This window comes from Perissodus microlepis, chromosome 7 (assembly GCF_051167445.1).
Source record: "Perissodus microlepis isolate ML-2025 ecotype Zambia chromosome 7, ASM5116744v1, whole genome shotgun sequence".
NCBI classification, from domain to species: Eukaryota; Metazoa; Chordata; class Actinopteri; order Cichliformes; family Cichlidae; genus Perissodus; species Perissodus microlepis.
In genome coordinates, this window is record NC_140467.1 from 39403396 (window position 1) to 39430668 (window position 27273).

Genomic DNA, 27273 nt, shown 5'->3' on the forward strand with positions numbered 1-27273 from the left:
TAACAGGTCTTGCTTGCTCTGCATTTGGTATAAAATGCTCTCTAGATTTTTGCATTGATTTAAAACAATTCAGGAAAACTAGGGGGAAAAAAAGGTAAATTTTGTTGCAAATTTCAGACTTTCAAATCCTGAATGATGATTCATGGTCATAATTTAACTAGTTAATTTACAATCCAAAACATTGTGGGTTTGTTTTTTTAAAGGGTACACTTGTGCATCAAAAAATGAGTGATACACAATCCCTCTAACACAAAGCTGGTGTCAAGTAATCCAGGGTTCTGCCCATTCACATGAAAGAGTTGAAGATAAAACTAAAAAAAAAAATTAAGATATTAAATACAGAACGCAGACTGGAATCAGCAGTCAGTTTCTGAAACAAGAAGCGCTATACAGTAGTTAAGTATTAAAGGCTCTGCATAAATATGTGAGCACTCTTGAGTGTTTTGGTTAACACTTGAAAATGATATGTGAGTTAACAGACTTTTGAATATCACATTTCTAGTATCGAAACAGGGGAGAATCTCATGGATTATAATTGAGCATTTCATTAACGTTTAAAAGGGTTTTACTTTTTGTCCTTTTTAGCTGCAGAGTAAGCAAAGATAAAAAAACAAAACAAAAACAAAAACCCAACATTCATATGTAGGCTTAGGCTACATGCACATTTTATGCAAGGTTAGCAACTACAGTACAACCAGCCTGTCTTATGGTTCTATATTAATGCTCAAAGAGCAATAAAGTTGTTGAAAAAAAAAATAAAAAAATTGTCTGCAGCCAACACATAAGAGGTAGCATTTAAGAATCAATGCCATACTTACTACTAATGCTTACTATGGGAAAAAAGACTGTATGATGCTGAAATCCTTTAAATGGTTCCATCTGCAGAGGGCCAAGGACTCCTCTGGGAGTAGTAAAATTAATTTCCAAAGAATTGATTGGTTAGTATGTGGTGATTTTATGCCCGATTTTATCTGGTCCACAGCAGAAGGCAACATGGCAATATACTCAGGTAACCTTTTATAGTACAGAAAACCCAGGGTTAACACTGAAACTACTTGGATAAGGCTAAACACCGCATTCCTAGTACATTCCTTATTAAATATGTTTGAAATAAGACTGGTGGCACAAGTGAATCTCTTGTAAGTGGGAAAAGAAAAACAGAACAAAAACATCAGGACACATCAAATTGAAAAACTTTTATTTTAATTAAAAGAAAAAGAAATTAAAGCAACAGACTGCAAAGTACGAGATTTCAAATGATATCCAACGTATCAAATTCAAGGGGAAAACAAAAACTATACAATGCAAAAATGTTAATGTAGCTGGAGCAATTATCGCCTCTTCTGGAAGATGTTTCCCCTTCCCATTCCACCACGCCCTCGTCCTCTTGCAGCCACTGGAGAGCACAAAAAACAAAGATGGCATACTATCAGTTTTTAACGTAGAGTACGTCACTGAACCAGAAATACACCAACTGTTCAGTAACTTTAATAATACATTCAGTACTTTGGTTGCGAGAAGTACAGTGAAGTCTAATTTTGTATCCTTAACACCCGCTTGGCAAAATATCAGTTCTATCTTAAAGGGGATGTGAAGACACAAATTGAACAACAATGAAACATTTAAATCAGTGTTTTTGACAGATCCCCCACACCTATGACAAGACTGTACTTATTACACAAGGAACAGAGCAACACTGGACAGAAAGCACTTTTCTCATGGTAGGATTTAGTTATGCTGCACAAACACAAAAAGGCAATCAATGCATGCAATGAGTTTAAAATCACCATCAGTTGCGCCCACTACTGAACATACTGACAGGTGTATCAATCTACTGCAAATTTTCACCCACCTTGTGCTTTAAGAATAGCTGCCTTGCCCCTTCCTGCACCAGATCCCTGGTTCTTGTTCTTCATACTCTTCAACATAGGAGCATTTTTTAACATATCGGGTAAAATCAGAAAGCGGATTTTGCTGCCACGGATGTAAACTTGCTCCAGCTGTGCCACGCGGCCATCCCGATAAGTCACTGTGATATTAGACATCTGTAAGAAACAAAGATCATTCTTTCAACAAATGTAATCAAACTGCTCTTTAGTGTTTTATTCAAATCAACAGTAGTTATCTAAACTTTACAAAGCCATAAAAGGAACAGTTTTTTACCATCTGATCCGGGACCGATTTTTAATTAACTGGCTTTTACTAATGCAGCTACCAGATCTAGGTTTCCAGTACTTGATTAGCACAATTCACTCTTATTTTGACACCAACAGGTGGAAAGCTTGGAAACTTTAAACAACTATGGGGAAAAAAATAAACAAAAACCAGAAATAAATGTTATAATTAAAATAAAAACACCACATATTGAACCTGAACATTCAGATGTCCTTTTACATTTACCAAAAGGGAAAACAGAGAGACACAGAGAACAAAGACACTATTATTTGTAATGAAAATTCCTTTTAGCCTCATTAAGCTTTTCTATCTGTGTTGCCACACAAGACATTAAGCCATTTATGGGCATGTACCTGAAAATAAAGTAAACAAAACTTGTTCAAATTATCAAGCAGCCTATTAAAGACTAAACTGTTGATTACTCTAATGAAGGCAGAAAAGGAAAAAAAAAAAAATCATAAAAACAATACAGTACCAACAGTTTGGTTGATGGGACCCCTGTAAGGAGGAGCACCATCCACATTACACTCTTTATCATGTACTGACCTGGCAGTTCATGTTGTCCTCTGCTTCAATCAGCTTGCCTCTGTAAACCTCTCCAGTGTTGGTCTCACAGGTCACAATGTGTCCTTCTGCCTCATGCAGGACCTTGATTGGAACGCCGATGGACATTTTTCAAGAATGTTTCTGGAAAACAAAATTTAGCAGAAGAAATGTTACACTGTGCACATTCATAGGCTGTAAGCTCCTGTAAACGCATTTTCTTTTTTTACCATCAAACAGCAGACTCAAAATTATATTTAGCCATAAAGTTTGGTTATAGTTAACTGGCTTGTTAATTTTGGGATGCGTTTAGTTACAGAAACACCAGGGAGGCAATCAGGAACCATTTCACTTGTTCACACAGTATCCTCGCCAATTTGTTTTTCACTCGAGTACTGCCTATGTAACGACAATCAGCTCTCTTATACTGTTTAAAGAGTTGCTGGGAGTTAAGATGGGATAAGCAGGCTACAGTTAACTTCTGATCAATAAAGCGAATCTCTCAGTCAAATCGTTGAATATCGAAGCTGCGAGAGGAATTAGCTTTCATTAGCGAGCTAGGCTAATGTACAATAATATATCCTGGTTGCATACAATAATGTAATCCAATTAATGCCATGTGTAACAAACCAAACTTAAAATGACATAAATACGGTTTCAACATTAACGTTTGCCTCTTTATTGCAGTAACAAGTTATTAGTTCGGCAAATAGACGGAGCCATATTGGCTCCTGAATGAACGCGCTTGATTCAAACGCCCAAGAAACAAACAACGCTGCTAATGAGCACGGAAAAAAATTACGGTCTCAGTTGAATTACGAGTATTTTTGTTTCTTACCTGGAGTCTATCGTAAAAGCTAGTTTCTTTGTTATTGCTTCTTCTTTTGACGTTGCAACGTGCGCCAGACGCGGTTCCCTACCTTTTGAGACCTTTTTCCGCTTTCCCACAATCCACCGGCGGGTCAATCGAATGCTTCCTGCGATGCTCTGCAGTGCATTGTGGGATGTGTATTTTTATGGCTTTACGGGTTCACAAGGAATTTGGCAAAAAAAATGATACATCAAATGATCATCAGTAGATCTTTTATACATGCCATTTATTGTATTTTTTTTAATCATTCCATAATATGTCATTGTTTGTCATATAAGTTGCAGGAACTACTCTCTTTTTTATTTGATAGGTTATTTTTTTCCAATTTATTGATTGATTGCCTCTAGATTGATGGCTGGATGTTTTGTATTGTTTTATCTTTAGACCCAAGGGACAACTAGTGGGAATCCGAATAAAGAATAAAGAATGAGCAGACATTCTTATCTGTCTCTCATCAGCTGTCTATGAATCAAGATCTAGGCAAACCAATGACCAAACAAATCTTTAATTATGTTAAAATAGCTGTTGAGCTGACTATAAATAAAAATAAAGTTGCATAGCTGAGAATCTGGAGCTTGAACATCTGTGGGTCTGTGCTTTTTCTGCTCCTCTAAAAATAACATCATTTTTAAATTAATCATACTATTGTTAGTAGCGAAGGCTATCGTATGTGGGAAATTCCCTCCCGAAATTACACTTTTACACCTATCATTCACTTCACAGAACAGCATCACAGTAGCTCCCTGGTGCAGGCCCTGGTGCACAAAAACGCCCTGGTGACTCACCAAAACACAAGTTTCAACATTAACAGTAAGCAGGGTAACCCGTTTAGCCAGGTTGCAAAGAAAAAGTCACACCAGAAGAACTAAGATTTGAAGAAAAAAACAACAACAACAACAATAAGAACAACAACAAAAAACCCATGGGGTAAGAAGAATCACATGTACTAACAAATTTAAGTTTGAGGCATTTAAAAAGAAGAACATTTGTGAGGTGTAGAACAAAGGACGCAGTACTTGTAATGGTTATGCGGTGCATTGGTGGAGGCGGGTAATTTATGAGGCTGACTGAAATCATTAGCCAGAGAGGGAATGCACAGAGTATGACTCTTTAAATAAACACTGTGGTCTCTGCTGCAATAAATCTTTTGTTACTGAGTTTCTGATCATTTGCATTTCTTTCTAAAAGATAGCTTAATCATTTTGCATGCTGGTGTCACACATGTGTAATTTATGGCAGCATGACACATTATAAATGTACACACTGGATTGTTTTCCTCCAGGTCATCATACCACAATGGTCCCTTATCTTTTTTATTTTTTATGACTCAGGTATGTAATATCCATAACCAAATCATTTTGATAACCCTTCTCATGCTTATCAAAATATCATAACATGCAACAACAAAAAAAAACATTAAAATGAAATGGTTTCACCCATTTTAATTCCCCTCTTGCATGATTACAATGTGTAATAAACGCATACATTTAAGTTTTTGAATAAACACAGTGCAAGTTAGATACGTACCCGTATTCCTGGGTACTCTCTCTGGGATTGCTTTAAGGCACATAAAAGCTGGTTAATGTAGGTCTTTGCCACAGTGGAAGAGCTTTTTAATGAGAGAAGGGAAAGCATTATGGGATAATAAAAGACACCATCAAATGAACCTTCATTTGATTTCCATTGCATTAGGCTAATTGACTGGCGTCAGTGCCAGGCTGCTCTGTAAACATTTCTTACAGAGTGGTCTGTGGTCATGTGTATGTACTTTACCTATGTATGTGTGTCCTTTTCATAGTGTTATGCAAGCAAGCCTTACTCTAAAAGCATCTACAATACAGGCATATGGGGTCATATCTGTACAGGCAAACAAGCTCTTTGTTTTGGATGGTTAGTGAACAACAGTGAACATGTGTTGCCCGACACTGATCAAATCGCTGATCACAACAGCAGCAAAACAAACAGAGTTTTAGTTGTAAGGCCTGTGATGTCATCACACTTCTCACTTATAGAGTTACAACTGAGCAAGTGGAGACTGTCAGAAAACAACTACAGCTCCTTACACAACAGAATCTGTTACATCCCACATCAGATCTGCACACTGTTAGAGATCTCCACATATGATACCACATATTTTAAATACTTCAAGGTTTTTCTACAGAAAAAACCCTAGATGTGCCATGGGCAGGAACCTCTATCCAACCTCACCCATTGTAGCCAACCTCTAATAAAGCTCTGGGCTTCCTCAGAGGGATAGCACCTAGCTACTGGTACAGGTATGTGGATGATCCTCAGACTTCAGAGTAGCCACACCCTCAGACAAAAACTGGCCCATCCTAAGAACAAAACTCCCAAACATAATGCCAGGTTTATAGGAGGAGTAAAGGAGGCCTTCTATTGCCATCTCTTATGTAGCAGGTTTGTTAGAGAAACTCATGAGAATTTCTTCTAACCATGATATTATACCACTTCAGACCCAGCCACACCCTTAGAGCAAAACTGGTTGATCTCAAGGACCAAACACAAACTGAGCAACATAGCGTATGCTGCGCAGTGCATCAAGGAGAAACCAAGCAGTCACTTGTGAATGACCATCATTGAACGGAGGTGGTGACACCAGCTATCAGCCACCTACAATGCAGTCTTGAGATCCTTTCCCAGGTGCTTTAACCCCTACTCATACCTTCCCTGAGATGACCTCAATAGGTCACATAATGGGTGGGGCACAGTCTCTGAGTGGTTTGCCCCACAACCCCTGACGATGGTCATGACCAACATCTTTTTCACAATTTGGCTCATGTGATGACTCGCATGATCAATATTGGGTTAACAACCACCTCCAAGTGGAACAACCCACACTAGGGGGCAGTAGGTCACATCCTGTCATGTGACCTGTTGAGGTCACTTCAGCCAAGGTGTTTTTGAAACAGAAGAAGCCTGTTGGATGAGAAGTGAAACATCTTCACAACTTAAAGTCTAGTTTCCTTCTTTTTTCAAGCTCTTCAGAGTATCATAACCTGGATGAGTGACAAAGTTCAGTTCAGTGCTGCAGCACAAAAACACCACATAATTGTGACATATTTAAAGATATTTAATTTTGGTGGCACACAAACAACACAGATAGCAAAAACCTGCACATTACAAAAAGTATATTATCTTTAAACGTTAAAGCGCGCATTAAAAAAAGAAACTCCAAACTAAAAAAATACAATTTTACATTAAAAAAAACAGATTGCTGTCGAGGCTGATTTGCTGAAATTTCACGTTTGCAGAACATTCTGTGTGTTCTGAGAGCAATATATTTGAAATAACTAAATGTCTTTGTCATGATATTTCTGTGATTTTTGAAGAAAGGGAACAGTCATTCTGTTTTAATGGGAATGCCTGAACATTTACAAAAGTAATGCAGCTTCCTCTGTCTTTCAACTCCAAAATATCTGTTGCTCCTCCCAGATATGTGGCGGACGTTGCTGCTTCCTGTGCAGAAGATGCCAAGATACCTGGCTGATGCTGCACTTCTGATGGGGTACCAGTTGCTTTTTGGTGTCCGTTGGGTGTATTACTGTTAGGTACAGAATTTAAAATCTCATGAGAGGCATTTGATGTAGTTTTCTCAGCACCGGAATCTAGAACATAACTATTTACCATTGTGCCACATGATAAATCCTCTTTACTCGTACGGGCAGATGTCTGCATGATACTAGTGCTCCTTACACCTCTGCCATCAGCACTTTCAACCCTGAACACATGCCCATCCCTCTTCCCCAGGATGTGCTGATAGAGAATCTTGCGAAAGGTATGTCTGAATTCTCGAAGGCGGTAGGCGTAGATAAAGGGATTCACCACAGAGTTGGCATGGGAGAGAATGATTGCAATGTTCATCACCCAGATGTGTGGGCGCTCACAGTCCTGGCAAATATGGTTGATGCAATTGATAATATGCACAGGAAGCCAGCACAGAGCAAACAAACCAACGATAATAGCCAGCGATTTTGCAGCGTGTACTTCCTTCTGCAGAATCGAACGAGATGAGCCAGAAGATGGAGTTTTCTGTCCAGGAGCAGGTACGTGTGCAACTTTGAGGCTCATCATTCGAAGCTGTCGGCGAGCTGCCATGAAGATATGGATATAGATGACCAACATTATCACCAAGGGCACCAGCACGCAGCCAAAGAAATTGAAATAGACCATATAGTCAAGGGGAACCACTCCCTCAAATAAGCAATGAGTCATTCCTTCAGGGCAGCCTTGGCTTTTGGTGGCAGTGGTAGTGGAGTTCCAACCTGTGTAAAGAAAACTGTGATTTATTGCCAGTTTCATCCAAAAGCAAAATTATAGGGTTTTAGCTCAGCTCAGTTTTCCTCAACAATCTCCTCAGCAGTTAGGACCACTTAAACATGCTTAAATATGCAACTTAAACATGAAAACATGAATAAATAAATGTATGCATGTCTCTCTTGCCACTGCCAGTGCAGATAAGAACACAAGACCTTTCTAGAAATACATTGTTGATGCATTTATCCATTTACACTATACAATGCAATAGAATTGTTGTAATAAGCAGTAAGAAGATATACAGACGGAAGTGGGGCATCCTCCCTTACACAAGAATAATGTTTGCTTGTTTGCATCAAAATACCTCCTCTGCATGATTTTGACTATGTAAAGGAAGGTCGTTTCATGTTTCACACAGCATCAATTAAAGGCATTGACTCTGTGTGGGAACTGGCAAAAATCTTTCCCCACCTGTGTTCCAGCCAAACATCGGTGTCAGGCCGATGCCCACTGAAAGAACCCAGCACAGTGCAATGATGCCCTTTGCCCTCTTCCCTGTCACCAGACTGTTGTACCTAAAAGTTTGAACAGAACACAAACATGCATTATATATGCAGCCAGTTGCTTTATCTACTCTGTCAGTGATAGCATTCCCTTGAAACAAAGTCAATACAGTTTAAATTTAGAGAAAATGATTTGTGCGCTGAAGCATTAACACTTTATTTATTTAATAAGCGAAAGCAGGACTTCAACTGGCCCGCTTTAAAATGCACTTACAGTAATCTGATTATCTCTGCAGTGCTGATGCCCATTTGTAGCTATGGTAATTAAAGACAGCACTCATCAAGTGTCCAAAAATCCCTTAAAAAAAAAAATGATTTCTTAAAATAAAAAATATGTTGATTTCATTAGGGCATTGAATTTTTTGTACAACACTCCTGTTGTGTTACATAAGTGTAAATGAAACTGCTGTTGTTGTAAAGGACATTTCCATTTAGGTCAAGTTAGAACATCTGAGCATAAAAAAAATCACATAGTGGATGCTTATATCAAATAATTTTCATGCTAACATGTCACATTTGAGTGATATATTTTAGTTTTAAAGGTAAAGTACTGTGCAAAAGTCTGGAGCTACTGCTGATTTCTTTATATTTTGCTTAGAAAGCTTGAATTCAAGAACATAAAGTTGTCAAATACAAATACATTTATATATGTATTTCTAATGAGGTCAGCTACAAAAATAACTGTTCCCATAGGCCAGGTTTTGCCTACTAATGCTCTGCACCAGAACCAAACCTACAAAACCTTAATGAAGGTGTGGACATGTATTTATTGTGGCCGGCCTTGTTATGTATGTTTCTGTTTCACAGCAAAAAAAAAAACTCTTGAAGGATATTTAAGTGACTCATACAAATATGATTTATCAAGTTTTGCTGCAGCCAGTTAAGTCTAAATTTAACACTGGAAAAAAAGCTTGTGTTGTTTTAGTTGTGGGATTTATGATAGTTGGTGTTCATTTATTTGGAATGAGAGAGGGAAATGTCATCAGAAAGATAACACAGCACTGTAAACGCAGTGTAAAAGTTATGTCCTGTCCTGTACCTCTTCCCTTTCCCAGTCCTCACCCTGCACGTTTAGAGTCCAGTCCCTTTCTGCATTTCATTATTAATACTAGTATTTAGTATGTTGTATTTTTCAACTGCATTTTAAATTTTCAGTCACAAAGAGATGGTAATTAAAACATGATTAAAATGTCTCTACACATGCAATCGTCAAAAAATAAAACTGGAAATAAGGAAGAATTTGAACTGGTACAATTCTATTAAGCCTGAAAGTCAATACTTGGTATCATTACCTTTATTCTTTATTCTTAGTTAAACTTTCTTGTAATTTCTTGAAGTAGGCTTCGGGAATAATTCTCCAGGCTTCTTGAAGGACATTCAAGGGTCTTTTTTGATAGTGTTGCATTCTATCCAGGTATGCTTTTACTGCATTGGCAGTGTGTTTGGGATTGTTGCCATGCTGAAAACTTAGACTAGTACCAATCAGATGCCTTCCAGATGGTACTGCATGGTGGATCAAAGTCTCATGGTATGTCTCTTGTACGTAATTCTGTCAGTTTTGACAAGGTCTCCAGCACCACTGGCTGAAATGCAGTGCAACCCATGACAAAGCCTCTATGTTTCTTACAGATGGCTGTAGACTCTCAATGTTCTACTGCTCGCCTGACCTCCTCCATACATGTTGAAAACAACTTAAACCAAAAACTTTCAATTTGGATTCACCATTCGATAACCTTCTTGTGTAATTTGGCATATCTCAGCCCTTTTTCCCTGTTTCTTGACAGCCATTCTCCCACTGAGATCATTTTGGATAAGGATTCAGTGAACAACAGATGGGTCAACTGAATGGCCAGAGAAATCTCTCAGGTTCTGTGTCAGGTCTTTGCTCTGTTTTTTGATATTTCTTGAGGACATGACTTTCAGATACTGTTCATCTGCTATAAATACATTTTTTGGCCTGCCACTTCTTCTACCTTTGACTTACGTCTGTGCTGCCTTTGGCATTTTTCACAGATCAGATTCAACTAAAGAAGTGGAAACAAATTATGTATTTTTCAATAGACTGCTAGAAACAAAGTGCCTAAAGATATGGCTGAAAATGTCTTCAGTAAGGGTTGATTTTATTGGCTCAGTGTTTAGCTCTCTCGGATCTGCCTCTCGGATCTGGATTTACTGACCAATAGCTGTCCTTACAGCAATGCACAGTGTGGTCAAGTCTCTAATGTTTTGTGCAACCACTTAGTGGATCCTTGATTATTGTGGTCTATGCTGAGCACTACACTCAGTCAGTAAATGAAGATTTTAAGAGGACATCAAGTCTCTTTGCTATACTTTTCCGGATGCTTACCGGTGGTGGCTGTAATTACTTAAATCTTTAAAACAGATACAAATTAAATCTGGTTCTATTATGTGGTGACACAACACTGGTTTAGCTCCCAAATTAGGTGCCGTTTTCTATGTTTCAATGATTAATTGTTATGAAAATGGTCGAGTACAACAACTGTTTGAAAACTGAGTGAAAAAGCAGCCATTGTCCAAAGAAAGACCAGAAAGCCTGGTAAAAATACTGCTCAAGACCGCTTTGAAAGAAATTACAAACAAGTCCCCAGGAGGACCCAGGACACGCTGGGGAGATTACATCTCTCAACTAGTTTGGGAACGCCTTGGCATTCCTACTCCCGTTTGAGCACAAAGAGGTGACTCGGGAGAGTGAGGTCTGGGCTTCTCTGATTAGTTGTCACGCCGCCTCAGGTAAGTGGTAGAAAATGAATGGATGGATAAAAGCATTGGAAATATAAAGAAAGAGGGTTTGCTCATGTCTTTGCACAGCACTGTATTGAAATCTTCATATGCACAACTTTTGATGCAGGAAAAGAATTAATTCAGAAACCTGATTAAGGAAATAGAAGTTGAAAATCACTATGAATTATCAGTATACCCAGCATCACCTTGCATACACTGACTTAACTGTCTGTGTATTTTAGACTGAGATGTTGCATGGCCAACCTGGTAGCACTAGGCTTCGTAAAGCCTCCTAACTACTAACTACATGATTAGTTGTTCTCTGATCATTGGTGCTGTGGCTGTGTCACATAAAGACACAATCAAACTGTTATGCAACCGCTTATGCAAATGCATCACCTGCTTTGGATTATGGCTCGGTGGTGTGTCAACAGATGTGTTGCAGAAACAAGGAGCTTTGTTTTAAGCTTCTAAATAAATGATCCATTAAAGAGCAATACTATTTGAATGCTGCTGATTTACATGAATGCTAATCATGAAAGCTTTAAGTAGATTTAACCAGTTCACCTTCAACAACACTAACTCAATTAAGCCTGTCGAGCGATGGAGCCATGTTTGTCCGCAGCTGGACAAATTAGCCTTCAGTTAAAAATAGGATCTCTATAATTTAATGCCCTTTGCTACACCACTGCAGTGCATGTGAACATTTGACATCTGCTGCTGATTCTGCAGCTGGAATGTATGATATCTCAGTTGAAGTTTCATTACTTTCTCTCACCTGAGTGGGTTTTTGATTGCGATGTAGCGGTCCACAGCAATAGCCAGCAGACTAAAGATGGAGCTCTGAGTGAGCACGAGGACGAAGCAAGCGATGAACAGGCAGCCGTAGAAATTTGCACAGAAACCAGTACTGAAAACATCACAGATTCAAAAAGGGTGTTTATCACTACAAACCCTGCCAAAAAAAGCAACAGTACATTGTGACAGATCTTGTAGTAAAGGATGCAGGTAACACAAAATTTGTCTCATTTCCAAACTGAATAAGAAGGAAACAATACCTAATAGCGATAGCGAAGGGAATCGCCAGCAGTCCCACAGCAATATCAGCGATTGCCAGTGACACTACAAAGAAGTTGGTGATGCTCTGCAGGTTGGAGTTGAGGCAGACGGACCAGCAGACCAGGACATTCCCAGCCACAGACAGGCAAGCAATCACCAGCTCCAGGCCAATATAGACCAGACTGCTATTAGGCATGGTTGTTTTATTCCACGTTTTTGCTTTCTTTGTGCCGTCATCCCACACACTCAGCTGCTTCACATGTTTTTAGACAAAATACCTGCTCGCCAAACCACATGGTATGACTGAACAACAGAGCGACTGTGTCACAAAAGGACAGCCAAGGCAGGAAGTTCCCACCACAAGCCAGTGCACTTTGAGGTCTTCTCGTACCCTTTGGCGTCACAAACCCTGCGTCAGTCTGTTTGTCTTCCTCTTTCTTTTTGTGTCTTAAAAAAAAAAAAAATCTCTGTTCTGTTGGGTAAACTTGGTCACAGGTGGCAGTAGAATGCACAGGAGGGAAGTTTCCACAGCGGCTGCAAAATTAAGAGCAGTGTTCTGGAGAGAGAGAAAGAGAACACAGTATCTCTGTAAAAACAGATTGTGGGCCGTACACATACACATACAGGATTTGAAAAAAAAAAAGAAACGAAAAAAAAAAAGCCATTTATCTCTAGAAGACAAGGGGGCAGGTGTTTTTTTTAACCATACAGGGCCAAAGCAGACAGCCCAACAATGGACCTTTTATTTTAGGAAAGATTCCCCAAAACCCTTCTACGTGCTAATCATTCCCCAGACTGGCATGGTTTCCTATGAAGTCACTGATAATAACGCAAAATAAACCACCCATAAATTTCAAAGAAATTGTTCTATTACTGGATTTTCTTTGCTGGGCGTTTTACTACATTTCTCGACACTGTATGTTAGGTCTATTATAGGAACACATTACAAACTGATAACCTTCAAAAATAGACCTGTATTCAGTTTGCTGAGGTAAACCACAGGGTAGTGAGAAGGAGAAACAGGTCAAGGATGCACTGAGCCTGGAAAGCAGGTAGTGCATTATTGTTCTTTCCCCTACAGGCAGAGAGAAATAATTAAAAGAATATTTAAACCACAACTAACAACTAAACTCGTTGTAGAAGTTCGTGTGGAAGCCTGCTTGGAATTTTAATGAGATATTGCAGATTAGTGTGTTGAACCTTTTTTTCTTCTTTGTAAAATGTTAAAACACTATGTGTGGGGTGAACAAGTACTGGTCCAACCCAACGGGCTTAATCATTTCCGGACTGAGTTTATAAAAAGACTGATAATGCTTGTGGCTGGAGGCCACAAGACTAATTTTGCATAAAGCCCAGAGAAAGTAGGGAAACCACCTAGCTCAGCTTTGTCTAAGACCAACAATATGCCTTACGGATTAAAAAGCTCACTTATTAAACTACTTTATCTCATTTCCTTAATCAATGCACAAACCGATACAAAATTAAATGAAAGGTGTGTTGGTTGTACTCTCAGCTTTCTTTTCCAACGGATTCTGGGAACTGTGATGCATTAAGTAAAATACATGAGATTTTATCACTTGGACCCCACATTCCTAGGACAAACGTAATTGGAGATGTTTGAAAATAATTCTCAGGTGGCTTTGTGTCTTGTCACTGTAAGTGTGTAAGTCCTGTTGTAATTCTTCATGGCATCAATCTAACAAGCTGCTGGAAATATTCTTCAAAGATTTTGGCCTATGTTGACACAATAGCATCACACAGTTGTTACAGATTTGTTGTTTGAAAATCCATGATGTATATATCCTGTTCCGCCACATCCCAAATATGATCTATTGGAGTGAGATCAGGAGACCGTGGAGGCCAACTGAGTGCTGCAAACTCAGTTGTGTTCCAGAAATGCATTGTCCTAATGGGAGAAAAAAACTGGCTCAGATAAACTGCTCAGTCTCTCTTCCACTCGACCTGACATCAACCTATTGATGAGCTTTGTGTTTTGGTTAGGTTGAGGTTAATAAATCATTTTATATTTAAGTAAACTTCTTGCATGAATTCCCTCCTTGTCATCTACTTTGAACCAGTTCGTGTTAACCTACTAACTTAGCTTGTGGTTTGCCAAATGCTTATCTAAGTTGAACTTGGTTTTGAGTACAGCTAAAGTAGTTGTGGTATTTATCATTGTGACAAATATCCTATTGAGTTCTACACAAGACAGCATTAGTTTGGATTTGTTGTTGTTATTATGTGGTTGATGATGGAAGAGACCAGCATTAGTATTGTACTTGGCTGTTATATATATATATATATATATATATATATATATATATATATATATATATATATATATATATATATATATATGTACATTAGGGCTGCCACGATTAGTCGACTAGTCACGATTACGTCGACTATCAAAATCGTCGACGACTGATTTAATAGTCGACTCGTCGTTTGAAGCTTTGTAAGATCCCAAAAGACGCAGGAATAAGTAGTAGGATTTAAGAGTGTAATAACGGACTGAAACAGAAGATGGCAGCACTGCATGTACAAGGATGACAGCTGCCGCTAAACCACGAAGAAGAAGAAACTGTGTCCCAGAATTCATAGCGCGACCCTGCTCAGTTTCCAACAATGGCGGCAGCTAGTTAGTTTTAATATTACTCTTATTATTCTTTCTGGGTCACAAAATAAACGTTTAACATATTTTCAGACGAGAATGTAGCTGTGTAAACCTCAAATATCTGCTCAGTTTATCAAGACACCACATGTTTTCAAAAGCGCTCCAACGTTTTCGGAGACGTCTGTTACCCACTAGCTCGATAGTTAGCCGGGGTTCAAGGGTCACTAGAGCCCGTGAGAACACCGGACTCCCGGCAAATCGTTTTCAAACCCACCGCGGTCTTTCGCTACTCAGGTTAAACATGATGTATAAGTCACTCTGATAACTTAAAAATGTTATTGTTTTTTTAGTATTTTATTTGTTCCTGAGTAAATCTGTTTGGCTGAGATTAAAGTTATAGTTTTTACACAGCTGAATAAACGTCAAGCAGACAGCTGATTATCAGAAGTGAATATATAAATATCAAGAATATACTCCGGTGTCCTGTTATATTTTAGATAGCAAGGAGTTTATTAAACTTCACCGAAACAATCTGCAAATTTCATTAAAATGTAATAAACTATCATCTTGTCTTTATTTTTAGTTAGCACATACCTTAAACACTTAAAGCTGTAAGCTAATGATAGTTATATAAGAGCAGATGCATGCTGGTGCAATAAGCTGTACGTTTTACGTCCAATGGATGATGATCTGATTAGTCGACTAATCGCAAAAATAATCGGTGACTAGTCGACTATCAAAATAATCGTTTGTGGCAGCCCTAATGTACATATATATATGTACACACACACACATACATATATATATATATATACACACATACATAGCTTGAAAGCTTGAAACCTGGACCCCCCGTAGCCGGTTACCAAGATTACGTGAAGTACCTTCAGAAGGTCTGCTAGATGATGTTAATGCAGCACTACGGACGATACCTACAGCCACGCTTACCGAGACTAACAAGCTGATCTACAATACGGCAGCAGTGATCAGTGAGATGCTTGGAGAAGGAGGCTAGAGGGCAAGATCAAAGTGGCACGGAGGGAGGTTAGCCAACTAACGGAGTTGCAGAAAGGTGCGACAAAGAAGGTGCATAAAAAATACAGCAAGCTGTCCATACCTGAGGCCTTGGAAACTGCCAAGCAAAGACTCACAGCCTTGGCCAGCCGCTTGAGGAGGTACACCAGAGAAGAATAAACCAGCTGTTCTCCACAGAACCAGCAAAGGTGTACTCTCAGTGGCCTCCCTGAACAGGGTCCAGTAACCATCACGGTGGCAGACATCCAAGCAAGGGCCTCTAGTATGAAGAGTTGGACAGCACCAGGCCCCGACATGGTTCAATTCAATTCAATTCAATTCAATTTTATTTATATAGCGCCAAATCACAACAAAAGTCGCCTCAAGGCGCTTCATAGATACAGAGAAAAACCCAACAATCATATGACCCCCTATGAGCAAGCACTTTGGCGACAGTGGGAAGGAAAAACTCCCTTTTAACAGGAAGAAACCTCCGGCAGAACCAGGCTCAGGGAGGGGCGGCCATCTGCTGCGACCGGTTGGGGTGAGAGAAGGAAGACAGGATAAAAGACATGCTGTAGAAGAGAGACAGAGGTTAATAACAGATATGATTCAATGCAGAGAGGTCTATTAATACATAGTGAGTGAGAAAGGTGACTGGAAAGGAAAAACTCAATGCATCTTGGGAATCCCCCGGCAGCCTACGTCTATTGCAGCATAACTAAGGGAAGATTCAGGGTCACCTGGTCCAGCCCTAACTATATGCTTTAGCAAAAAGGAAAGTTTTAAGCCTAATCTTAAAAGTAGAGATAGTTTCTGTCTCCCGAATCCAAACTGGAAGCTGGTTCCACAGAAGAGGGGCCTGAAAACTGAAGGCTCTGCCTCCCATTCTACTTTTAAATACTCTAGGAACAACAAGTAGGCCTGCAGAGCGAGAGCGAAGTGCTCTAATAGGGTGATATGGTACTACAAGGTCATTAAGATAAGATGGGGCCTGATTATTTAAGACCTTGTATGTGAGGAGCAGGATTTTGAATTCAATTCTGGATTTAACAGGAAGCCAATGAAGGGAAGCCAAAACAGGAGAAATATGCTCTCTCCTTCTAGTCCCTGTCAGTACTCTTGCTGCAGCATTTTGGATTAGCTGAAGGCTTTTCAGTGAGTTTTTTGGACATCCTGATAATAATGAATTACAGTAGTCCAGCCTGGAAGTAATAATAAACTAGTTTTTCAGCGTCACTCTGAGACAGGATATTTCTAATTTTAGAGATGTTGCGCAAATGGAAGAAAGCAGTCTTACATATTTGTTTAATATGTGCGTTGAAGGACATGTCCTGGTCAAAAATGACTCCAAGGTTCCTCACAGCGTTACTGGAGGCCAAGGTAATGCCATCCAGAGTATGAATCTGGTTAGATACCATATTTCTAAGATTTTCAGGGCCGAGTACAATAACCTCAGTTTTATCTGAATTAAGAAGCAGAAAGTTAGCGGCCATCCAGGTCTTTATGTCTTTAAGACATTCCTGCAGTTTAACTAATTGGTGTGTGTTATCTGGCTTCATGGACAGATAGAGCTGGGTGTCATCTGCATAGCAGTGAAAATGTATGCTATGTCTTCTAATGATGCTGCCTAAGGGAAGCATGTATAATGTAAACAGAATTGGTCCTAGCACTGAACCCTGTGGAACTCCATAATTAACCTCAGTGTGTGAAGAGGACTCTCCATTTACATGCACAAATTGGAGTCTATTAGATAGATATGATACAAACCACTGCAGTGCAGTACCTGTAATACCTACAGCATGTTCTAATCGCTCTAATAGGATATTATGGTCGACAGTATCGAACGCTGCACTGAGGTCTAGCAGGACAAGCACAGAGATGAGTCCACTGTCAGAGGCCATAAGAAGATCATTTGTAACCTTCACTAAAGCTGTTTCTGTGCTGTGATGAGCTCTGAAACCTGACTGAAACTCTTCAAATAAACCATTCCTCTGCAGATGATCTGTTAGCTGTTTGACAACTACTCTTTCAAGGATTTTTGATATGAAAGGAAGGTTGGAGATTGGCCTATAATTAGCTAAGACTGCTGGGTCTAGAGATGGCTTTTTGAGTAAAGGTTTAACCACAGCCAGCTTGAAGGCCTGTGGTACATAGCCGACCATTAGAGATAGGTTGATCATATTTAAGATCGAAGAATTAATCAATGGCAGGACTTCTTTGAGCAGTTTTGTAGGAATGGGGTCTAAAAGACACGTTGATGGTTTGGAGGAAGTAATTATTGAAGTTAACTCAGAAAGATCAATTGGAGAAAAAGAGTCTAACTTAACATCAATGGTACTAAGAGTAGCTGTAAATAATATTACATCTGTGGGATGATTACTGGTAATTTTTTCTCTAATGATAAAAATTTTATTTGTGAAGAAGTTCATGAAGTCATTACTAGTTAACGTTAAAGGGATGGTTGGCTCAACAGAGCTCTGACTGTTTGTCAGCCTGGCTACAGTGCTGAAGAGAAACCTGGGGTTGTTCTTATTTTCTTCAATCAGTGATGAATAGTAAGATGTTCTGGCTTTGCGGAGGGCTTTCTTATAAAGCAGCAAACTATTTCTCCAGGCTAAATGATGATCCTCTAAATTTGTGACACGCCATTTCCTCTCCAGATTACGAGTCATCTGCTTTAGGGTACGTGTTTGAGAATTATACCACGGAGTCAGGTACTTCTGATTAGAGACCTTAGTTTTCACTGGAGCTACAGTATCCAGAGTCGTACGTAGTGAGGAGGTGAAATTATTAACAAGATAATCAACCTCTGTTGGGGTAGCGTTCAGATAGCTGCTCTGCTCTGTGTTGGTACAGGGCATTGAAGATGATAACAGTGGGTGGATTATATTCTTAAACTTAGTTACAGCGCTTTCAGAAAGACATCTACTTTGATAAAATCTACTCTCCACCGCTGTGTAATCAATTATTGTAAATGTAAATGTTATCAGGAAATGATCAGACAGGAGAGGGTTTTCAGGAAACACTGTTAAATGTTCAGTTTCTATGCCATATGTTAAAACAAGATCTAGAGTGTGATTAAAGTGGTGGGTGGGTTCTTTTACATTTTGAGAGAAGCCAATTGAGTCTAATAACAGACTAAATGCCATGTTGAGGCTGTCATTTTTAGCATCTACATGGATGTTAAAATCACCCACAATAATTATTTTATTTGAGCTCAGAACTAAATTAGATATAAAGTCTGAGAAATCAGACAGAAACTCTGTGTAAGGCCCAGGTGGACGATAGATGATAACAAGTAAGACTGGTTTCTGAGTTTCACAGCTGGGGTGGACAATGTTAAGCATCAGGCTTTCAAATGAATTAAAAGTCTGTCTTGGTCTTTCATTAATTAATAGGCTGGTGTGAAAAATTGCTGCCACACCGCCCCCTCGGCCTGTGCTTCGAGGTTTCTGGTAGTTAGAATGACTCGGGGGTGTTGATTCATTTAAACTAACATAATCATCCTGCTGCAACCAGGTTTCTGTAAGGCAGAGTAAATCAATTTGTTGATCAATTATTAAGTCATGTACTAACAGAGACTTGGAGGAGAGAGACCTAATATTTAATAATCCACATTTCACTGTTTTACTCTTTGGTTCAGATGTGGATACTGTATTGTTCTTTCTTTTTGATTGTTTATGTTTAAGTTGTTTGTTGCTGGTTTTTAGTTTGTTTTTTGTCTTTTTGGAAGCTGACACAGTCTCTATGGAGATGGGTTTTTGGGGGGGTAGCAGGAGGAGAGAAGCTGCAGAGAGGCGTGTAAGACTGCAACTCTGCTTCCTGGTCCCAACTCTGGATAGTCATATTTTGGGGGTTTAATAAATTTGTCCATATTTCTAGAAATGAGAGCTGCTCCATCCAAAGTGGGATGGATGCCGTCTCTCCTAACAAGACCAGGTTTCCTCCAGAAGGTTTGCCAATTATCTATGAAGCCCACATAGTTTCTGGGACACCACTCAGACAGCCAGCAATTTAAGGAGAACATGCGGCTAAACATGTCACTCCTGGTCTGATTGGGGAGGGGACCAGAGAAAACTACAGAGTCCGACATTGTTTTAGCAAAGTTGCACATCGATTCAATATTGATTTTAGTGACCTCCGATTGGCGTAACCGGGTGTCATTACTGCCGACGTGAATTATGATTTTACTGAATTTACGTTTACCCTTAGCCAGCAGTTTTAAATTTCCTTCAATGTCGCCTGCTCTGGCCCCTGGAAGACAATTGACTATGGTTGCCGGTGTCTCTAGCTTCACATGTCTGAGAACAAAATCACCAATTACCAGAGTTTGACCCCCGGCGGGTGTGTCACCGAGTGGGGAAAAACGGTTAGACACATGAACGGGTTGGTGGTGTACCTGGGGCTTCTGTTTAGGACTATGCTTCCTCCTCACCGTGACCCAGCCGCCCTCTTTCCCCAGCTGCTTGGGGTCTGCCGGGGAACAGCTAGCAGGGCCTACACTATCTTCGGCTGCACCAGCTACAGGGGCCTGGCTAGCTACGGGTGAATGAAGGGTGTGAAGCCGAGTCTCCAATTCAGTAATCCTGGCCTCCAGAGCTGCAAATATGCTACATTTGTTACAGATATCATTACTGCTAAAGGAGGCCGAGGAGTAACTAAACATCTGACACAATGACCAAGAAAGTGCAGGAGGGACAGGTGAAGTAGCCATGGTGCTAACGAGTCGGCTACGAGCTAAGCTAAGCTAGCGAAACAGTACAGAGACAGTGAGTGAATACTTTGGCTATAAATTAGGTAGTGAGTACACAGAAAGTGTGCTTCGGATGAAGCACGTGAAGATTATACTATGAAAGAAGAATGTATTTAAAAGTTGTTAATTAAATTGCTAAGCAAATAAGCTACTCAGAAACACCACTGTGTTTGAGCAGGAACAGGAAGTGATACTCTACCGCAGAGCGAGCGAACACCAAGTCGCCTTCAGCCAGTAGGCGTGGTTCACGCCTACTGGCTGAAGAAGCTGACTGCACTCCACGAGCGTCTGGCAGCACAAATGAACCGGCTGCTAGTTGACGAGAGACACCCGGAATGGCTAACCGAAGGTCGGATGGTCCTGATCCCCAAGGACCCCAAGAAGGGACCGGTCCCATCCAACTACCGACCAATAACCTGCCTCAGTACTACATGGAAGCTCCTGTCAGGCATCATATCAGCTAAGATGAACAGGCACATGGGTCAATACATGAGCAGGGCACAGGAAGGGATGGGCAAGAATACCAGAGGCGCAAAACACCAGCTACTGGTAGACAGAACAGTCAGCCGAGACTGCAAGACCAGGCTGACCAACCTGTGCACTGTCTGGATTGATTACAAGAAGGCCTATGACTCAATGCCCCACAGCTGGATACTGGAATGCCTAGAATTGTACAAGATCAACAGGACCCTAAGAGCCTTCATCAGGAACTCAATGGGGATGTGACGTACAAGGAGATGCTCTGTCCCCACTGCTGTTCTGCATAGGCCTGAACCCCCTCAGTGAGATCATTAACAAGACTGGCTACAGATACCGACTACGGAACGGAGCAGTTGTCAGCCACCTCCTGTACATGGATGACATCAAGCTGTATGCCAAGAGTGAACGAGACATCGATTCACTGATCCACACTATCAGGATATACAGCAATGACATCGGGATGTCATTCGGGCTGGAGAAGTGTAGTCGGATGATAACAAAGAGAGGGAAGGTAGTCAGAACCGAGGGGATCGAGCTATATATATATATATATATATATATATGTATATGTATATGTATATATATATATATATATATGTATATATATATACATACATATATATATATATATACATATATATATATATATGTATGTATATATATATATATGTATATATGTATGTATGTATGTATATGTATGTATGTATATGTATGTATATGTATGTATATGTGTATATATATATATGTGTGTGTGTATATATATATATATATATATATATATATATATATATATATATATATGGTAAATGGAAAATGGTAAATGGCCTGTATTTGTATAGCGCTTTACTTAGTCCCTAAGGACCCCAAAGCGCTTCACACGTTCAGTCATCCACCCATTCACACACACACACATACATATATAGGTAAGTAAGTAAGGCACAGGAGTGCATGCATCCTCCTTTGTATGCTTAATTGTCTGATCTCAATAACAGACCAAACATGTTTTCTCTTCAGTGTGACAGAATGTGGTTGAAGACAATGTCTTGGGAGAATTTCCCTGTTTTCCAGGAAGCTCCCAGTTTCTGGTTGCTTTTTGGTGCTGGTAGAATTGCATAAATACCCACCACAAGTATCTGTCTGAAGACCAGGGTTAAGACGAGGGTTAAGATCAACTTATACTGAATAACTAGGATTAGGGAGCATAAACTCTGTGACTGGTGCTTCACCATTGTATTTTTTCTTGTGGGTTTCTGGCCTTACTAAACACATGGCTGGACTGATCTTGTGGTGTAACTATGTTGCAAAGTTAACCTTGAATAGTGTTGTGAAATATTTAGCTTAGTAATTTTTGTCTGGTAGCTTTGCGGTAGACCCCATTAACTGCTTTGATTTGCTGTGAGCTTTGTTGTAGCTTGGTTCCCTCTTTGTTGGTGTCTTGGACATTTTGGTTAGCGTGGAAGTTTTTGTTTGTAGGAACCTTGTTGTGTGTTACTGTGGTTGATGCTCATACTTTAATTCCAGCTTTGGTTGTCTGTTGCTGGAGTTTTGGCAAAGCAATGTTGTGTTGGTGTGTATGTGGTGTTGGGCAGTTCTGATGAGATCTGGTGTTCATTTAGGTAGCAACGATTAGATTTTCACTTGCTGTTCCTAGGGTAATTGATTTTTTTTCTTTGTTTTGTCTCCCCCTTGTTGAATCCATTTGCAAGGATAGATTTGCTATCTAGAGCAGATACTACTTGGACTCTTCTGTACACAGTCACGTGGTTGTCGTTTGTGGGCCAGGTTGTGTGGTTGCCATTTTAATAAATGGAGATGTTTTAATCTTGCCTTCTGTTATTGCTTTTTCTCTTTCCAGAATAATTCGAGATGCCAACAAGGAGCCTTCGTGTTTTTTGTTTGTGGTTTTGTTTGAAAAAGCAGGAAGGATCCACGCTTCCATGCTGTTTGCACTAAAATTCTGAAACTACCATCCAAATGTTGCATTAGAAATCTAGACTTATCAGACCAGGCAATGTTTTCAATCTTCTATTCTCCAATTTTGGCAAGTCTGTGCAAACTGTAGCCTCAGTTTCCTGTTTGACAGGTTCAGAGATGCTCTTCTGCATACCTTGTTGTGTAAGAGGTGGTTATCTGAGTTACTATTTCCTTCCTATCAACCCAAAGCAGTCTTGCCATTCTTCTCTGATCTCTAGCACCAACAAGGCATTGACTACATGTGACATTGCAAGCCACTTAAATCACATTTGTTCCCATTCTAATGCTTGGTTTCATGGTTACCTGACAAAATACATTGAGGAGCTGGTATTTGTAATGTAATATGAATTGTCATGGTGGAGGCCTTCATCAGCAGAAAAATCTGTGAAACTCATTAAAACCCATTTAAACATCCACAAATCTCCTCCTTCACATTTCCAGGCCAGTCCCAGCCTTATGTTTGGCACCTGTATTTTAGATGATCTCAAGTTGTTGTTGTTTCATAGTATTCTCTTAAATGCCTCCAGTGAGAATAAACTAAAAGTAATATTACACTGAGGAATATTCTTCAGAGACTCAGCAACAGCTTCTTAGTACTCACCTCCTCTGCATTAAATTCTAAACTTTCCCTTTACCCTTAAGTGTGGGCTGGCTGATTGGAAGCTCAAGGGTGTAACTGCTGTTGGAACATGGTAATGACGCCTTCTTAGTTTACCTGATCAAAACATTGATATGACCAAATCTGACTTTCTTTCAAGATTTTTCCTGAAAAAAAAAGAGCTATAGTAGACTTACAATACACTGATAACCAGCATGTTCCTTTGCCTGAGATTATATTTTTGAGGTATGTTCAATTTCTGTGAGCCGATCATGACATGGTCCTACCAAGCCTTTTTTTAGGTTAATAATAAAACATGTTTGGTCATTTTTATTGATTACATCTTTATTATACCAAAACTATTCTGAGAGAACAGTGGAAGTTACTGAATACAGTGAAAGCAAACTCGATACAACCAACTTCCTGCAGAGGTGTGAGGTCTAGATACGAGATAAGATTTGACGATTTGACGATTTGATAAGATTTGAAGTGTTTCTTAGTACAAGACTTATTCACACAAATTCCTACAAGCACCCTGTTTAATGCTTGAGAGTTTTTAATGTAAAATTCACAGTCTGGTGAATGCACTGGGGGCAACTCGGGGTTCAGTGTCTTGTCAAGGTCTTGTCAAGGCATGTCTTTTGTCCTGCCTTCCTTCTCCCACCATAACTGGTCATGGCAGATGGCCGCCCTTCCCTGAGCCTGGTTTTTCCTCCCCACTGTTGCCAAAGTGCTTGGTCATAGGGGCTCATTTGGTTGTTGGGTTTTTCTCTGTATGTATTATTGTAGGGTCTGCCTTACAATATAAAGCACCTTGAGGTGACTCTTGTTGTGCTTTGGCGCTGTATAAATAAAATGGAATTGAATTGAAAATTGAAAAGGATTTTTTGACACGCATACTAGAAGGGTCAGGGATCAAACCACTGACCTACAAAAAAGATGATGAACTCCTTCACCTCCTGAGTCACAGCCACCTAATCCACAACAAAAACACCATAAACAAAAAATAAATTAAAAAAAAATATATACGTAGGAGTATTGGCATCAACCGAAATGTTTTTTTTTTTTGTTATTTTGCATGTGTAAAAGTGTAAAAGGTATGAGCTATCCATCCTCATAAGCTGCTTTGATCTCCTTGCGTCAGTAAGACATAAAATACTTCTGTTCATACTTAATGCCTTTTAGGACTGTGACTCAATTTCAGTATTAAACATAAAGTAATCTGAAAAATGTTGATATTATTGTAATATTTGTGAGAGGTTTTTTAAAGTTTCAGTTTTAAGTTTCAGCTTAATTTCATTGCAGTGTATTGAGTAATATCAAAGAACTGCAATGCCGTGCATGGAAAATAAGATTTTTCCCTTTCAGTGCTGAGCTATATTGAGTGAATTTGATTTCAATATAGATGTATTTTCCATACTCTACTTACTCTAAGTAGCGATATCCTGTGTGTTGCAGTTAATCCCCAGGCATTGTCATAAATAGATATTTTATTGCTATATGCATCTGTGCTGTATGCTCTGTAGATGTGCTCTTACAGCCAGCAAAACATATAAAGTGAAATAACAGCTATTTATTGTCCCTAAAGACATTCATGAATGTTTAAATACAGTTTCAGATGCACATTTCTTACTCTGCTGACCACATATGTGCAGCTCTACTTGCATTAATCCCGGCAGTACACTGGACCAAAGTCCGACTTTTCCCTCTTTTATTCTCCTACTGGAGCTTTCTTAGAAGCAAAAGGAATTTAAAAACCAGGCTTGGTCCAGCAGATTTACAAAACTGAAGCAAGAGACTGCATGAGCATGGAAAACTTTCAGAGTTTGATTGAGAAAACTAAATTGGACTTTTAGTTTAGAGACTATAACATAAGATATACATTCTGAGTTTACCTAATACTTTTCCAGCACATTGCTTTAACCTTCCCCTTCACTTTACCATTATGGTCATAGCTGTACATATATATAGATTCTCATAGCAGCCTTGGAGGAAGTGATAAGAAAATACACATCCTGCTGGAGGGGATCTGCCAGAGTCCTGCCAATCAATGTGCAAGTTCACCAAAAGTCAAACAAATATAAGAAAATTTGGTTTTGTTACTCCTGGCAGCACTGTGGGTATGAGGGAATGAGGAATGAGGGAAGAACTGATCTGACAACATACTGGGAATTCCTGACAGCAGGAACAGACAGGACAACGGAGAGGTAAACAATGTGCAGGGCAACCGAAAAGCTTCAAAACGGTGTAATATAATATTTGCCCTGTGACGGAAAAATACGTACTAACTATATGAACTGAGGCACAGTGAATGCACTGCTTCATCTTATTATAGCAAGTTTACTACATTACTACATTTTTTTTCAAACTTCAGCCGCGTTAAAAAACAATTTTCAGTAAAACGTCCCCACTCCATTGCAATAAAACTTTAATATATAAAATAATGACACTTTGATTTACTGGTTGAAGAATAAGGAGTATTCCAAGCGTGTCAGACGTACCGATGTTATTTGAGTGGGCGTTTACCCGGGGGACACCTGTTCCTCTGTCACCTTACAACTTCGACTTAATTATGTCTGAATAGGAAGAAAGCTATTAGTTATTTCTTACCTTATTTTTAGAGCGATTGGGAGGGGAAGTCCTTTTTCCTCCACGTGTTCAGATGATCACTGTTCCCGCAGTAAATTCAAATTTAATAAATTAAAAGCGCTGAAAAAAAATCAAAAAAGGGGGAAAGAATTTAAACCGGCAGACGAGGCAGTGCGTATGTTTGACAGGAGAGGTCTGAAGGTGAGCACCGACTCGATGCAACAGGAAAACGCTCACCCGCAGCCTCGCCTCGCTTCTCGAGTGTGTAGGCTGATTATACTGCTTAAGTTGTGGGGACATAAATCTGTTTAGTCATAGTCTTTTGGGTCCCGCCTTCTTTTTGAGAGCAAAGCCAAAGCCGTTGCTATGAGCCACTAATTTTTCGAGTGTGGACTGAACTCTGGCTAAAGTCAAGAAAATGATATATTTAGGTAAGGTTTGGAGTTGGAAAGGCTTGGAAATAAGTTCAGGTCGGCGCAGTGTTGTTGATGTTAGAAACACGACTGTGTGGGTGAGTGGCTTAGAGGAATGGAAATAACCGATCATAGAAGAAAGAAAGTGATATTTAAAGAGCAGAACTCAATTAAAATAAATAACACACCGACTACTACTTCCATATCAATAAATAAACAGCCATAACGTATCTTCTGAGCTGGAGTTCCTCTATGTACTGAGTGATGATCTGTCATACACCAAACTGCGGTATGTAAAGAACCAAAGAATGCTGTATGCAAAATGTCAGTTTTTATGGCATCCTTTGAGTCATGTGACGAGTTTATTATATCAGTGGTTTGGGAGTCAGATATTAGTTCTGGTTCCTGCTTCTAATAAATTATGCATTAACTTTACATTTGAAGAAAAAAAAAGCTGCTCTTACAGGCTATTCAGGACTTTATCAAATATGGTGCACATTAAAAAAAACACATGGGAAAAGGCTCAAATCCCTACTGAATGGTGTTAATCTTTTGGATGTTCGGGCATCACTACTAAAAAAGGAAGAAAGATGGAAATCACTGT

The 27273-nt window shown here is 39.4% G+C and overlaps 2 protein-coding genes across 5 annotated transcripts; both read right to left on the reverse strand.

Moving 5' to 3' along the window:
• Positions 1-1181: 1181 nt before the first annotated feature.
• Positions 1182-3718, reverse strand: snrpd3l (small nuclear ribonucleoprotein D3 polypeptide, like). Of its 2 annotated transcripts, none has more exons than XM_084935005.1 (4): positions 3639-3718; positions 2722-2862; positions 1853-2045; positions 1182-1396 (listed from the first exon to the last, which is right to left on the reverse strand). In XM_084935005.1, exons 2-4 carry the CDS (start codon positions 2845-2847, stop codon positions 1332-1334), a joined length of 384 nt encoding a protein of 127 aa, XP_084791131.1. In that variant the 5' UTR covers positions 2848-2862; positions 3639-3718; the 3' UTR covers positions 1182-1331. The 2 variants fall into 2 exon arrangements, with proteins under 2 accessions (XP_084791131.1, XP_084791130.1); XM_084935004.1 differs by having other exon boundaries at positions 3557-3678.
• A 2542-nt stretch (positions 3719-6260) lies between these two features.
• Positions 6261-26500, reverse strand: adora2ab (adenosine A2a receptor b). 3 transcript variants are annotated; one of them, XM_084935006.1, is made up of 5 exons: positions 26278-26500; positions 12228-12784; positions 11948-12079; positions 8336-8439; positions 6261-7872 (listed from the first exon to the last, which is right to left on the reverse strand). In XM_084935006.1, exons 2-5 carry the CDS (start codon positions 12422-12424, stop codon positions 6914-6916), a joined length of 1392 nt encoding a protein of 463 aa, XP_084791132.1. In that variant the 5' UTR covers positions 12425-12784; positions 26278-26500; the 3' UTR covers positions 6261-6913. The 3 variants fall into 3 exon arrangements, with proteins under 3 accessions (XP_084791132.1, XP_084791133.1, XP_084791134.1); XM_084935007.1 differs by lacking the exon at positions 26278-26500 and adding an exon at positions 15963-17290; XM_084935008.1 differs by lacking the exon at positions 26278-26500 and having other exon boundaries at positions 12228-14447.
• Between the last annotated feature and the right edge of the window lie 773 nt (positions 26501-27273).